This window comes from Hyperoodon ampullatus (genome assembly GCF_949752795.1).
Source record: "Hyperoodon ampullatus genome assembly, chromosome: 3".
In the NCBI taxonomy this organism is placed as follows: Eukaryota; Metazoa; Chordata; class Mammalia; order Artiodactyla; family Ziphiidae; genus Hyperoodon; species Hyperoodon ampullatus.
This window is the reverse complement of record NC_136916.1, coordinates 50803163-50819078: the sequence shown is the minus strand read 5'-3', so window position 1 is coordinate 50819078 and position 15916 is coordinate 50803163. Positions and strand designations below refer to the sequence as shown.

At 43.2% G+C, this 15916-nt stretch overlaps 1 protein-coding gene across 1 annotated transcript in view; it reads left to right on the top strand.

Annotated features, from left to right (window-relative positions):
* Positions 1–4067: 4067 nt before the first annotated feature.
* ANXA2 (annexin A2) overlaps positions 4068–15916 on the top strand; it is a 33666-nt gene continuing 21817 nt past the window's right edge. Inside the window, exons 1-2 of the mRNA XM_079699660.1 lie at positions 4068–4126; positions 7323–7422. Coding sequence (XP_079555786.1) covers positions 4079–4126; positions 7323–7422 — 148 coding nt within the window. The 5' untranslated portion in view covers positions 4068–4078. The remainder of the gene's footprint in view (positions 4127–7322; positions 7423–15916) is intronic.

Here is a 15916-nt window from a genome sequence, read left to right as displayed (position 1 = left end):
AATATTTATATTTAATATTTATTTATTTATTTTGGCTGCGCCAGGTCTTAGTTGCAGCACACAGGATCTTTTAGCTGCGGCATGTATGCGGGATCTAGTTCCCTGACCAGGGATCGAACCTGGGCCCCCTGCATTGAGAGCGCAGAGTCTTAACCACTGGACCACCAGGGAAGTCCTGAGGACTGTGTTTTATTTCTAAGGTGAAAATGTGGTTGCCCTTAAGCTTGCATGGAGTAGGAAATATTTATATGGATACAGAAGACACTTGCGTGGAGTAATCCCAAGCTTCATGGATATTGTTTTTTTGGTTATCGTGACATTCTTTTCCTACAGAAAGATTATCAATAATATAAATATAGATGTTCATTATGCAAAATAGCAACTCGTTTCTGACTGTTTATTTAGCACCTAGCGTGTGCAGAGGCCCTCTTAAATCTGTGGGGGAACTGGGACTCTACGGGGCAGATGAGACCCCGTTTGGTTGAATTGTACTACGTATTTGCCATCTGAATATGTGGCGCACACGTGGCAGGAACTCAGGACACTTTTGCTCAGTGGTGAGTAAGTCTAGTGGCATCAGAAAGTGTTTCTGGCATTGAAAGGTGGGAGAGGCAGTGCCGGGGAATGGGGGCTGCAGCACCCCCCCATTGGAGCAGGCGCCAGAGGTGTGGTGACTTGAGGAATGGGCAGCATCTGTAACCAGAAGAAGAGACAAGGGTAAGGAGATGAGGCGGGAGACACGAATCAAGGTGCTGTGGATTAAAGCAGTTACGGTGTGTTTGGGGAGAAGCAAGGAACAGTTTGGTTGAGGTCCACTTTTGCTGGGGAGTCCATAGAGGGCTGGACGGAGCTGGAGTAAGAGAACGTCACGGAAGGATGGATTTTGAACTATTGTGACAAGATACAATAGAGGAATTTAGTTGGTAGTGGCACGTAGGACTGATGAGATGAAAGAGCAGTACAACTGTTGACCGTTAAGCAGCAAGGAAGACTTGTGGGGCTTTTTTTTTTTTTCCCCTCTTGCAATACGCGGGCCTCTCACCATTGTGGCCTCTCCCGTTGCGGAGCACAGGCTCCGGACGCACAGGCTCAGCGGCCATGGCTCACGGGCCCAGCCGCCCCGCGGCATGTGGGATCCTCCCGGACCGGGGCACGAACCCGCGTCCCCTGCATCGGCAGGTGGACCCTCAACCACTGCGCCACCAGGGAAGCCTTGTGGGGCTTTTTAAAATCCCCATTTTCTGTCTCTGTGCTGTGCCTGTGGGAGAAGGATTACGTGAATCCAGTGGTCTTTGGTTTGTACCGTACTGAGGGGTCCGTGTGGACATGGTTAGGCAGCTGTCTCCCAAGCCGGTGCTCGGAGCTGGAAAGGCAACTTGAAAGAACTGCCTGGCAGAAACTTACCCGCCTCTGCGGTTGTGATTTCCTAAACCTCAGAACCCATGTGAAGTAACTGATCTAATAAATAAGTGGAATTTAATCCACCCGGAAACAACTCTGACTTGTTGGTCTTCTTTTTGTTTTGACATTTTTCTTTCTTAGCTGTTTACAGTGGGGACTAGAATTCTGCAAGGCAGATGACAACCGTTTACCCCTCGCTGCAAACCTAGCCCAGTTCTGACTGAGCCCAAGGGGTGGGAATCCAGGCCAGGGCTTAGGTGGTCCATGTCCTGGGGAGCTCATGTCCTCTTTGGTGATTCTCAGCAGCATCCTGATGAGATGCTATAGAATGTTTCTTGGCCCAAGTTGAAGTTAGAGATTATTCTTCGATTTTACATTCTTATACTAATTCTTCCAAATCTGGTGTGTACTTTACACTTACAGCACATCTCAGTATGGTCTGGACACTTTTCTTCAGTGCTTGATAGCCCCATGTGGCTGGTGGCTAGTGTATTGAACAGTGTAGCTACAGATCAAGACTCTTAAAGAAAATAGACTTTATTTTTTAGGGCAGTTTTAGGTTCACAGAATAATTGAGTACGAAGTCAGAGTTCCCATATATTCCCCGCACCCCCCCATACACACACACAACCTCTCCAACTATCAAAATCCCCCACCAGAGAAGTACATTTGTTATAATTGCTGGACCTACATTGACACATCTTTATCACTCAAAACACATAGTTTACATTAGGGTTCATTCTTGGCGTTGTAAATTCTGTGGATTTTGGCAAACGTGTAATAACATGTATCCACCATTACTGTATCACAGCCCTAAAAATCTTGTGTGCCCTGCCAGTTCGTGCCTCCCTCCTTCCCCTCTAATCCGTAGCAGCCACCGATCCTTTTACTGTCTCCATGGTTGTGCCTTTTCCAGAATGGCATATAATTGGAATCATACAGTATGTAGCCTTTTCAAACTGCTTTTTTCACTTAGTAATATACATTTAAGTTTGCTTCATGTCTGTTCATGGCTTGATAGCTCATTTCTTTTTAGTGCTGAATAATATTACATTGTCTGGATGTACCACAGTTTATTTATAGAGGATGACTTTACAAACTAGGATCATATCTCAGTGCTGTGATGCATTGCAGGGGTTGGGGGTGTGTGTGTGATAGTGTCTGAGAGTTGGGGGAATGGGGGAGTTGGAATAGCTGTGATTTTCTTTTTTGCCGTGTGCTTAAAAACTTCTATAAGCATCAAGAAGAGAGAAGACGTCGTGTAGGAGAGAGCTCATGGTGAAAATCTTGTAGAAATACTTCCATAACCACAAATAAAGGCGAATGTTTTTCTCTTAATTCCTCTAACTCACCCCAAACAGAGCCTGGAATCTGCCTAGTCCAAAGCCTTCTGATAAATTAACAAATGTCTATGTCCAAATATTCCTTCAAAGCCAGCTGTATGAAAACACGTAGACCAAGCAAACTGTTGGAAGAGAAAAGAAAGCTGAATTGCATGGGCACAATTTCCTTGATCAAAGAATATTAAGCAAAAATAGACCAAAACAGGAGTTGCTGCAATTCAGACGTCGTTCCCACTGTTTGAGGATGCAGCTCTGCTCTGTTTTCTTTATTTTGGGGAGGCTGTTGCTGAATGACCTGTCTTGTCTCAGTTGAGGTAAATTTCCTGCCAGCTGAGCACTTTTTTTTTTTTTTTTTGTGGTATGCGGGCCTCTCACTTTTGTGGCCTCTCCCGTTGTGGAGCACAGGCTCCGGACACACAGGCTCAGCGGCCATGGCTCACGGGCCCAGCCTCTCCGCGGCATGTGGGATCTTCCCAGACTGGGGCACGAACCCGCATCCCCTGCATCGGCAGGCGGACTCTCAACCACTGCGCCACCAGGGAAGCCCGAGCTGAGCACTTTTTATTGGCAGGGGTTGGTATATCAATTCCGAGAACTGTGTGATTGCAAAGCTGGAAAGCCAGTTCATTACGTTGTCTTATCACTGTCCAATTAAGTGTATTAACTGAAAGATGACTTCATTTCAGCCATTTTGAATCTTAAATACAAGGATCAGTCTTTTATGGGATGAGTTAATGTCAAAATCTGTCCATTGTCTTTCTCATCAACAGTTTAAAATCTTCTAAGCATTGGTGAGCTAAGAGAGTAATTATGGATAGTAATAAAGGGCTCCATTTAGGAATCAGCCAGCATGAAAATGCTACTGATTTCAGTTCATATCCATAGTTTTCAGACTATGGATATATATTATATATGATATATTAAATTACTGGTGAAAAATACAGCAGTAATGGCTGGTTTGACAAGATTATCACTTTCTAGGAGAACCGGAAGATTCAGTCTTATCCTGTTTGGACAAGTTGCACTGGTCTTGGGAAGAAACGTTTTGTTTTTGTATTTACAAGTCAGTCTCCCCAGGTTCTCTTTAAACTGAGCAAGAACAAGACTAACTAGTTCTGTAGTCCATCCCAAACCTAAGGCAAACCATCTCTCAGATTTAATTTTCCCAATCACAAGATAAGAATTGCATCCGTTTGCAAATATTACTCTAATATCGTCAGATGAAATGGTCCAAGAAGTAGAGATGAGTATAATGAATCACTGCCCTTCGGGGGGAAGGAAAGCCTCTTCATAATACTTTTTGTTGTACTTATTTTTTTCCAGCTTCTTTCAAAATGTCTACCGTTCATGAAATTCTCTGCAAGCTCAGCTTGGAGGGTGATGTAAGTATATCATTTTCACTTTGTGTAATTTTTGCAAATTGGGCATCTCTCTGGGTAACTGTGCCTCTTCCTTTCCTTGTACATCTAAGGAAAATGAGGACAAAATTCAGACAGTCATTCCCGGAATCCCCTTGGTTCCCTGTCTTCCCCAGTACTTTAGCTATTCCTAGTAGTTCAATTTGAAAGAAATGTTATGGCTCCAGAAACTGTTTTGGCATCACATTAAAATTGGACAGACACCAGTGACACTGAGATGCTTGGAATTTTTTCCTGCTATGTACTTAACATGCCAGTGGTAGTAATTATTGTGATGATACAGGACTTTTTTTTTTTTTAATTGGAGTATAGTTGCTTTACACTGCTGTATCAGTCAGTTTCTGATGTACAGCAAAGTGAATCAGCCATACGGATACATATATCCCCTCTTTTTTGGATTTGCTTTCCATTTAGATCACAACAGCACTGAGTAGAGTTCCCTGTGCTCTACAGTAGGTTCTCATTGATACAGGATTTTTAATGTCATGCCCTCAGATTTTATTAATGGTTGGCATAAGCTACAACCATATTGAAAATGATCCTGCATGTTTTGGACTTCTTATAGTGTCCAGAGAGTTAGTCCAGACAAGGACTTTTTAAAATTTAGTACCTGGGAAAGCTTTTCTCCAAAATAGCTAGAATTTTTTCTTTTTTAACTAAATAATAGAAGTATTATAATTCATCTTCTTGCCTTTTTTGCTTTGGCTATCAGGTAGCTCAGACTTATACTTAATTGTCTTTCACGGGAACTTGGAAATTCTGACACATTTGCTTTTTTGTTTTACAGTCAAAAATTTTAAAAGCTATATGCAAAATTATAAGTCATTGCAAATGCTTTTAGAACAAAGTAGAGTATAAATTATGAGTATGTAAAATATCTAATAATACAATACATCTTTCAGGTTATCTTGGCAGAACTGGCTTTTACAGAAACTCAGCAGTGACACTGGTTTGTAGGCATATCTTACAGATATTTCAAAATACGCTCTCACTGAAATTAAAATGCAAAGAAGCAGTCAAGTGGGTTGACAGCAGCTTGGGTCATGTTGTACAGAACCCTCTGTCTCTGGTGCTTGCCAATAAAACATTCAGATGGATGATATTGGTGCGAGCACAGGTTGTATGGAGTGTCAAGCCTACCTCGTTTTCATCTTTCTTCTTGGACCTTGTGCACACTGTTGTTGGCAACCATACAAGCAGTATGTTGAGGTCCAGACAAGTCCAAGAGCTAAATAAATTTTTTCTTAATGGATCAGATCATTAGATCATTTCTAGTATCGGGTTTCATCAGAGGGCTTTTCATGTGGCCTTTGAAGTTACTCTAGTATGATGTGCTTCTCTGTGGAGAGATGGGACTGCAATAGAAAATGTCATGTATTCCCCAATACTTTGAGGGAAGAGAAACGTCACTTTGTCCTCCATAACTTGATTTTCAGATAAATGAATTTTACAGGTAATAAGTTCAATTATCCATTTAATTTTATTTCCAGAGATACTATAAAATTATGCAAAACTTTTCCCTACTCCCTGTTGTTTTTGGGATGAGATGACATAGCACCTGATATATGAAGCCATATTTGATATGGCTCGGTGGCCAGACTGCCTACCTTTGTAAATAACTGATGGCATTGTTAATAAATAGGAAAATGTGCTCCCTTAGATTTCTGTCCTCATTTTGTAGCCACCATATCATATATAGTAAGTATTTCAGAATAACACTTTGTCATTACCTTTTCCTGAATGTGTGTTCTATTCCCATTGAGTTAATCTTACTGGAAAGTTTAAGTAGTGAAATTATATGGAAAACACCTTGATAATCCACTGTGTTTCAGTTATATGTATTAACTGGATTTACTATTTGGCCAAGATGGTCACAAGTACATTTTGAAACATTTTGTCCAGCCCTGAACTTAGATTTGTGGCTTTGTGCTAGGAGACATTTGGGAGGATGGCATCTTAGTTGTTTACCTACACAGCCTCACTGCTAATAAATGCTGGGGTGCCTTGTAACGTGATGCGTGTGGGTGGAAAGGTAAGTCAGGGCAACTCAGTCTCTGACTATTCCCAGAAACAGCCTAGACAGAGTCATGATATGAGGGGAGGTGTGCAGTGTGGGGAGGCGGGGATGGGGAGCCTTGACGTTAAAGGCGGTGCAGTGGTGGATGGGTCCACTGGCCATCAGCCAACCTAAAGAACATTGTCAGTCCTGTTTTGTCTGTCGTTTGCTTTGGGACTGGATAGCAGGGAGGAGGAGAGCTGTAAGTGCATTTTAAAGGAGAGAAGTTAACACTCTGGAGAGGAGAACTGATGTAGAATCATGCTGTTGTCCTTACCTCAGTCTGGGGTGGGGAGGGCTGGGGAGGGCTGGGGAGGGTCCATCAGATCTGGAAGGGTGATGGGCTTTGAAAAGTACCAGAAAGGAAGAACCTGTGGTTTAAAAGGCAGTGAGAAAAAAAATACTAGGAAGAGTAGTAGGCAGAGGGGATCGTGTTAAAGACAGCAGAGTAGAGGGTAGAGAGAGTAGAGAAAGCAGGTGGAACCTGGCCAATATGAAGAGGATGTGGGCCATGTGGCCTGACCACCTTGGTTCCACGGCGGTGGCCAAAGGTCGGGGGGATACAGGAAGAAGATGCTTCCCTCACTTATCTCATAGTCCGAGACAGGCAGGCAGGCATTCTACATTTGCTTTTTAAAGAGTTGTGAGCTCAACGATACAGGCTCAGTGGAAATTCATGTGCCTGTAGCAAAAACTTGGCTAAACACACTTGTCATTCAGGCATTTCCACATTACCAGCTTGTTTCAAATTTTGGCCAGCTTAGTTTCATGCTCTTCAAAGCCTTCCGCAAAGAAACAGGTGGTTTCAAGTGCCCAGCTTTGCGTTTTCCACCTTTGAGCCTTACTTTGAAAAGTAAGATGAAATGTAGAAATAGATTTATCATATTCTAAACTAGTTGAGCCTTTGAAGAAGAATTCTCATTAGAAATAAGGAAGTTTCGTATCCTATGTGTGATGGCATGTTAATACTTACTGAGTTACCTAGCCTAAGAATGATGTGAATTATTAAAAGAAACAATAGGGAAAAAATATTTTAGGAATTGACATTTCAACAAGAGGATTTTAAATATGTGTGACTGAAGTGTGTTTGTCTTTTAACCTCAGCACTCCACACCTCCAAGTGCATATGGGTCAGTCAAAGCGTACACCAACTTTGATGCTGAGCGGGATGCTCTGAACATTGAAACAGCCATCAAGACTAAAGGTAGGCCATACATTTGTCCTCCTGGTCAAACACTGACCAAAGGGTTTTTAGTCTCTTTCTTGAATCTTCATATATTGGTCATTTGAAATTGTCATCAAGCTTTAATGGAGCAATCGAAACCTACCCCACCCCATCCTTCTCTCCTTCGTTCCCCCTCTTTCTCCCTCCCTCCCTCCTCTCTTTGGAGAGAAGAAGATTTAAAACATGAGAAACTAAATAACCGAATAGCATAGTGACATGGAAATAGGCTTTCGCTGAGGGCCAGGAGGTCTGATCCCCTGGGTGTGTGCTTTGGGCTGAGCTCTTCACTTTGAGGCCTCACTGCCCCTTCTATAAGGAAGAATTTGGTCATGGTGATCCCTAAGGGTCTCTTTTTGGTCCTAAATCGCCTTGAATTTTATTACATTTCTTGGAAAAATGCTGGGAACATTTTACTGCTTTGCTCTCAGATTGATCTAATGAGCGAAAAATTCAGACTTCTTTTTTTTTTTTTTTTTTTTATTAGCTCCACAAGTTAGGCCCCTCCTTAGGCCTGGAGCTTGGCTTTGAAGAGCTGTCGGGATGATTGTATTTCCTAGAGTTCCAGGATGAGTAAGAGAGGACAGGGAGGCATAAAAGCCTCTGTTCCGAAATAAAGCAGATAAAGCATTTAATTGGGTAAGAGTTGAGCAAGGGCCTGTTCAGTCACCGTGCTGTTTTCTGTATCCACAAGAGCCAGTGTTCAGACTTCTTTGGCTTATGTTAACGAAGCATGTACCTTTGGGGTTGCCCCATCTCCGGATCCTTGGAAACCCTGTGATTATTGTGGTGATGCTTGTGATTTCACCACACTCTTTTCCCCTTTTGGACAAAGTGCTTCTTTTCCTATGAGGCTAGTTCAGCCGTATGAACCAGAGTGGCTGCTGGTTCATCCCCTGCTGACAAGTTGTGGGACATTAGGACGACGGAGTGTTTTTACTTATTGACACATGCATACAATTCACACACAGGTCACTGACAGACTGGAGGCCTCAGTCAGGGTGACCTGGGGCCCTAACATTGGCGTGACCATGTGTCCCCGTTATGCCGGCATATTTACTGATCGTGCCTCCTTTCGCCCTCAGAATTGTCTTATTTTGCAGGATAGATTGCATAGTCACTTTTCCTAGAACCCTTGAAGAAACTGGTGACTGTGTTTCCAGGGATAGGAAGGAGTGTAGAAAGATCCTTTACGTCCTGTGGTTCTAATAGGACATAGGTTTGCATCACTGGCCTCAAAGCAGCCTTAGTTTCCATGGGGACATTGTGGGCACCTCCCACTACGGGCGGCCTGGACAACTAACTACCTTCAAAAAGCCATCTTTTTTGGTGCTTTTAAATGACCATACTTGTCAGAGGCCAGGCTGGGAAGTCAGGAAGTCACTAATCAGAAAATGAAACTAAAATCTGCAGGGCTTACCTCCCTGCAGTCAGTTCTATTTGGTGGAGCCTAGTGGATGAGAGCATATGCATTCGTGGGTTCAAATCTTAGCTCTATCACTAATTTACTAGCCGTCTGACTCTGGGAAAACATTTAACTTTAAGCCTCAGCTTCCTTACTATAGAAAGAGGGCTAATAAAAGTCCCCACCTCACAGGGTTGTTGTGAAGTAGGAAGCACTTAGCATGGTGCCTGGCATATAGATAATACTCAAAATATGTCACCTTAACACACACACACACACACACACAATCCGCTCTCCTAAAAACTCACCTTCTCACTATTTGGATGTGCCTGCATTCCTGGGGTTTCCCAACTAGCCATTGTAGAGATATAACCGAAGTTTAACAGTTAACTTATCTGACAAAGATGGTGCCTTTTACAAGCTTGAGACAAAGGCTGCTTTTATCCCTGCATGAGAAAGCTTTTAGCACACTGGAATGTAAAGATTGCGCAAATGAACTCTGGTAACAGCTGAAACTCCCAGGATAATAAAAATACCTTCAGGCACTTTCTGAGTTAGTAGAAAAATACTGTAGTTTCTAAGCAGAAACATCTGGAGGGCTAAGATCTGGATTCCTGCATTCCAGTTTGTTCAAGTGCAGATGACTTCACCATTATTAGGGTTGCAGCTGCTTATTGAGTGCTGCTCATTATAGGCTGGCATGGCACCAAGCACTTCAGGAACATTCTTCCTAGGTGAACTTCAGATTAATCCTCTCATGTAGGGTGCTAATCATCCCCAGTTTATGGGGGACACAATTTAGGATTAACATGCTCCACGTCTCTTGGCTGTGGTTCAGATAGGGGTTTTTTTCTTTCTTTTTTTTTTTTTTTGCGGTATGCGGGCCTCTCACTGCTGTGGCCTCTCCCGCTGTGGAGCACAGGCTCCGGACACGCAGGCCCAGCGGCCACGGCTCACGGGCCCAGCCGCTCCGCGGCATGTGGGATCCTCCCGGACCGGGGCACGAACCCGTGTCCCCTGCATCGGCAGGCGGACTCTCAACCACTGCGCCACCAGGGAAGCCCCCAGATAGGGGTTTTAACATGACTCTTTCCAGCCCCAGGGCTGTGCTCTCAAGCACCCCAATGTTATGCTACCCACCTGCCAGGGTTGGACTTTTTACTTTGCCATGAGTTGTTTTCAGGCATGAGAACATTTTCTAGCTGTGATTCTGTGGATATCAGATACATGTTATATTTGTGGGTCCAGCTTTTGGTCTCCTGTCTTCTTCTCTCCCAAACTTAATGCCCAGTGGGTCCCACTTAAGACTGCTTTTTATTATTTGTTTTTGGTACCTAGTGATTTTAAAGAGTAACTGATTTTTCTTGAGTTAAGTCTGTTGGTCCTTTAAAATAGTTTCTAGATTGTTGGTATATTTAGAACCTTAAATCCTTCTAGGAAACTTGAGAGGAAAGAATATGATAGCTATACAGAGCTCAGAGTTGTAACAAAGATGTTATTATCAGCATTGGTTATTATTTTTTTTAACATCTTTATTGGAGTATAATTGCTTTACAGTGGTGTGTCAGTTTCTGCTTTATAACAAAGTGAATCAGTTATACATATACATATGTTCCCATATCTCTTCCCTCTTGCATCTCCGTCCCTCTCACCCTCGCTATCCCACCCCTCTAGGTGGTCACAAAGCACTGAGCTGATCTCCCTTTGCTGTATCAGCATTGGTTATGATGGTAACAAACCTAGATCCATCTTCTAGTTGGAGAGTGACTTAGTATATTATGGTAACTGCCTTTATATTACATAGAATGTCTGTAGAATGTCACCAAGACATGAAAAGTAAAGTTTGTAAACAATTTTTTTACATTGTTATTGAGATATAATTCACATCTCATACAATTCACCTATATAAAATGTACAATTCAGGTTTTTTTTTAGTATATTCATAGAGTTGTGCAACCATCACCACAGTCAATTTTGGAACACTCATATTTCACCTTAAATTTGTCAGTTGCGTAGGAAATGGACATAAAATAGTGTATACAGTATGATCATACCACCACAATTTTTTTTATGTCAAAAAGAAAAAAATAAAAGGCATTATTAACTGATATATAGAATTATGGGTAATTGATTCTTTTCCTGTGTTTTCGGTATATTCTGTTTTTTCCAATTTTTCTATGTTGACATGTATTACCTTCATAACGGAAGGCAGTAAACTAAATTAAAAATAAAAATGAAGTCATCGTAGTTGAACAACATGGGTTTGAACTGTGTGGGTCCACTTACACGTGGATGTTTTTCAGCGCTAAGTACTACGGTGCTACGCGGTCAGAGGTTGGTTGAATCCACAGATACGGAACTGAGGATAAGGAGGGCCGACTATAAATTATATGTGGATTTTCAGCTGTTGGGGGTGTCGGCACCCCAAACCCTCCAGTTGTTCGAGGGTCAGCTGTAGTTGGGAAACTCACATCCCTTTTGTTTTTTTCTCCTTCCCCTTGATCTTTTTAGATACTAACACTAGTTTTAAAAAAATGAGCTAATTAAGATCTTACCTTCCTTTTTAGAATGCCTTTCACTTTAAGTGTAATTAAGAAGCTCATGCCCCACCTTAACTGGCTCCGTCTCAAACCCTTTTCCAGAAGAATACAATGCAAATTAATTGGTGTTTCCCTGACATCCAAGGAAACAGGGTAAACCTCAAATGCTGATACAAACAAAGCCAAGGGACCGTGAAAAGATGACCCTCTGGGCCTCCCCTCTCAGATAGGGTAGCCCAGGTGTGTGTGCACACGTGTGTGTGCGTATGCCAAGTGTAGAGCATGCTGGGCATTACCTGTACTGCTTGATGTACGTCTGCTTCCCTATCCGAGTACTCGCAGGCAGAAGGGCTGTGAGCAAGTCACCTGTGGCCTAGGGTTACTCACTGCTCTTAAACCCAAGGATTGTAAACCGAGGCAGGCCTGCAGTGGGGAGAGTTAGGAGGGGCAGACCTGGGTGAGATCTATAGGCTGGTGCTGCCTAGACTGGTCAGAAGGCCCCAAAACAGCTCTTATCCCTCCCTTCTCCTCTGCCCTTATCTCTCGCCTGGGCTGCTAGGGCATTTGTCCTTATTTGTTTATAAAATATTTATTTATTTATTTGGTTGTGCCGGGTCTTAGTTGCAGCAGGTGGGCTCCTTAGTTGTGGCACATGAACTCTTAGTTGTGGCATGCACGTGAGATCTAGTTCCCTGACCCGGGCCCCCTGCCTTGGGAGTGCAGAATCTTACCTACTGTGCCACCAGGGAGGTCCCTGTCCTTATTTTTATGGGCCTCCTTGCCTCATCCATTGCAGATTCTCTGTCTAGCTTCATCTCCAGGCTATTCGGTGCCACAAACAGAGCCTTTGCTCTCTCAGTAGTGTGCAGCCCGCTTCTAGTGGGAGTGTTGGCGCACTTCTGACATCCAGGCAGTTCCCACTCATCTTGGCCTGAGCTGATGCACCGCCTCTTCTCCGAGCCTTCTCTAAGAGGGAGGCAGAATCATTTATTCCTTGATCTGTGTCTCATAATACTTTCGTCTCATTTATAGCTCTTGCCACATTGTGTTATAGTTATTTATCTATGGGTTTGTCTCTCCCACCAGAAAGTGAGCTCCTTGAGGGCAAGGACTTTATTTCATTAAACTTTTCTAATGCCCAGGCCCCTGGGATCATGTGAGAAAGTACATATTTAACCTGAATAGTAGTGAAAATGTACACAGATACCAGAGCATACAGGTGAGTGCAGAGTCAGGATATGTGGCTGGCAAGAGAAGGCAGCAGAAGGCAGTTCCAGAATCCGGACCATATCCCCAAAGGATTAACAGTCCCCTAGTGAGCTTTGATCCTTTTTTCCAAAATGAATTTAGCTCACACTTGTAAGTCTGCTTTGTTTTTGGTTTGAAGGGATCTCAGTGTTCCTGAGCGTGTCACCTAAACCAAATAGATGATTGCTTTGTGTATGCTCTGGCTTGAGGTAGACTCTGCAATTACTTACCTTAATTAATGTCTAGTTAGAAACTGAATAAAGCCATGCAAAAGTAGTAATATTGCTTAATTAACAAGAGGTTTCTGAGACTTAAATCTGTAGGAGTCTCTTGGTCTAGATTGGCCTTGGGTTAAATATATACTGCAGAGTGTACAACACAGCTGTGAATGGTTTACCATATGGGTCCAAATAACTAGAAAGGAAAGTCAGCTAAATTAGAAAAGGATGAATCTAGACTACATAAAATAGATTGTAATTAGAAGCAGCACAACCCCAGAGTTAGTGTAAGTGCCAATAAACTGGTACAGCTTCGGTCTCTCTCTGGAAGGGGAGGGTAATGAATTGCCCTATTATTATTGCCAGTTTTGATTTTAGCAGTATTTGTGTTCTCCGGAAGGGCTGCAGAAGCGGGTGATTTTTCCCTCCCTTATAAGCACAAGTATAGAAGCATAGCGGCAGCAAGTTTCTGCGCTTACTTTTTTCTTATACTTTTGAAATGGAGCTGCTTAAGATTTCCAGCATGGCCGAAAGACTAACATCCCATGGCAGTGGGAAGCAAGCCAGGATGTGTATTTTTGGTTTCACCTGCACACCTGGAGGTATATTCATTTAGCTGAGACAGCAATGAGGAATGTATTCTCTTGAAGATGCCAGGAGGCAGATTGGCTCTGAAAAGTAGCATCTCTCCCACAGGAGCGGCATCGGAGGTGTGGGCCCAAACTAAGAACCCCCAAGCCTGAGTGTGAGCATGCTTGTGGGAAAGGCCTTTCTGCCCCACGTAGTCCAGGGTCTTCTCACCCTAACCATCCTGGAAGTGAACAGGAGGGAACAAAACCTTCCCGTTGATGAGGACTTTCCTTTTGTGTTCAAGCTGACTTTAGACTGAATTCTCATCTTACAGCACTGCTGGGAACAAAGAGGAACCAGTGCTGAGTCACAGCCACCTTTACTCTGGGCACAGATTTTCTGATTTTTTTCAAGATGATCATTGTCTACTCGGGTAGGTAGATGCCAGACTCAAGCCAAGGAGCCTGTGAAACATGGGTGAAGGAGTCCCTGGTGCCTTTCTCATTGTAGGCATCGGCTGTGTTGCCTGTCAGCTTTTTCTTTTTTGTAAAAAATGGTTACCTCTTTTCCATGAGGAAATCCGAATACCGGTGACACCCAGGGATGATGGAAGTCACCACGTTCTTATCTGGTGTCGGCAGTGCTGAGACGATAAATAGTAACTTTTCTGTCAGCTGAGTTTAGGGCGGGTATCAGTTTCTTTTACATCTGTTCAGATTTTTTACTTTCTGACTCAGGAAGCTGGTCGAGCAACAAGGCACAAATTGGTGCTTGCATTTTATGCATAACCCTTCATTTGCAATTTTATTTGATTTGGATCTTGAGTGGTGGCCTTTGTGTTTTCCTGCTGGTCCTGTAGAGTATCTCAGAAATGTAATTATGCATGGAAGACAGACAGGGTTCCAGATTATTAAAATACCCAGTGGGATTACCAAGGAGACTGTACTTAAATCCTTTCTAAGGGACTCAGCTGAGGTGAGACCAGAGCAGAATGGAAATAGAAGAAATTTGATTTCTGGGCCCAATCCTCTTCTTAGGCACTTAGCTAAACCGCGCTTTCCCTGAGTCGGGCCAGGCAGCACCGTGGCAGATGGTGGGAAGGGTACTTTGGGCAACAGTGTGTGTGTGAGTGTCTGTGTGTGTCTTTGTGCGTGCATGTGTTTCTCCGTCTCTAAAATCACTCTTACTGGCATTTTAGGCTCCCATTGAGTTATGAATGGCTATTTCCAGAAGAGAGTCTTCTAGCTCTTTCTCTTGAGAAAAACCTCAGTTGGGTTAGCTCAGTGGCCACGCATTGTTACTGGGTGGCAAATCATTATCTACAGATTATTCAATGGGTGTACATTTGTATGTTCTAAATAGTAAGTCCAGTTCTGTAGACAAATAGACACGTTACTGTCTCCAATCCTTTTTAGCAACAAGATGGAGGAGTGTGGTATAAAGAAGTACCAAATTATAATTCAAAAAGGTACAAACATGACTCATAGAGATATAGGATAAACACGTGGCAAACATTTATTTAATTCATTGAGATAGGGCTGGTTCAAAGGGAAATTTGGGAGACTAGGTGTTTATAGGCCCTGAGGAAAGAATGTTGGAAGAATATTGCTAGGCTGGATACAAGACCATTAGTGTCCTTCAGGGCACTGAAGCCATAATCTTGGGGGCTATCCTTTCTACTGGACCAAAATCTACAAGTTAACACATAACCCCATAGAGCCTATGCCGTAATCAGTAGTGAGTAGCAAATTGAGTGAGAGCGTGCCCTAGAGAAACAGTCTTGGATGGGCCTTTTAGCCACACTGGGAAGACATGTTCCCTTCCTTTTGCCTTATTTTCAAGTTTTGGATTATTTTCTGTAACAGGAGGCAGAATAGCCCAACGTAGATATTTAATCCTGGTTTGAATCCCAGCTCTGCAAGTGACTTGCCTGTGTGACCTTGGGTGAGTCCAGGTCTTTTCCTCACTGGTACAATGGGGATGACAATAACACCCATCGCACACGGACACGATGACAATTGCAAGAGAGCTTTGTACAAAGCACCTTGTAAAATGCCTGGCATGTAGGTACTCAGTGAATGGTTGATACTATCAATATTATAATAAAATAAAACCCATGGGTCTGTGCCTTCTCCTCTCTCTGTGGCCTGCCTATGACCTTGTTGTAAAGATGATTTCTGAGGTTTGATACTGACATGCCCAGTAACCTAAGCCAAGTCCTGGTATTACCTATGATCTAGATAAGGAGCGGATCTGGGCAGTTTTCCTTTATTTTCTGACTAGTCAGTCAGCCCTGCCTGGAGGGCCTCCTGAGTCCTTTATCAAACAAAATGAAATCTGTTTTCTCTGTGCAGTCAGTGTGCCTTGGCAGATGTGAGTCAGAATCCTGTTCAGAATGGCCTCTTGGTTCCTTGCCATGAACAGTAAAGATGCACATTTTCCATGCAGTGCCAGATGTGGAGCTGACTTGGGGTTTCCACCCGCAGAGAGGAGGA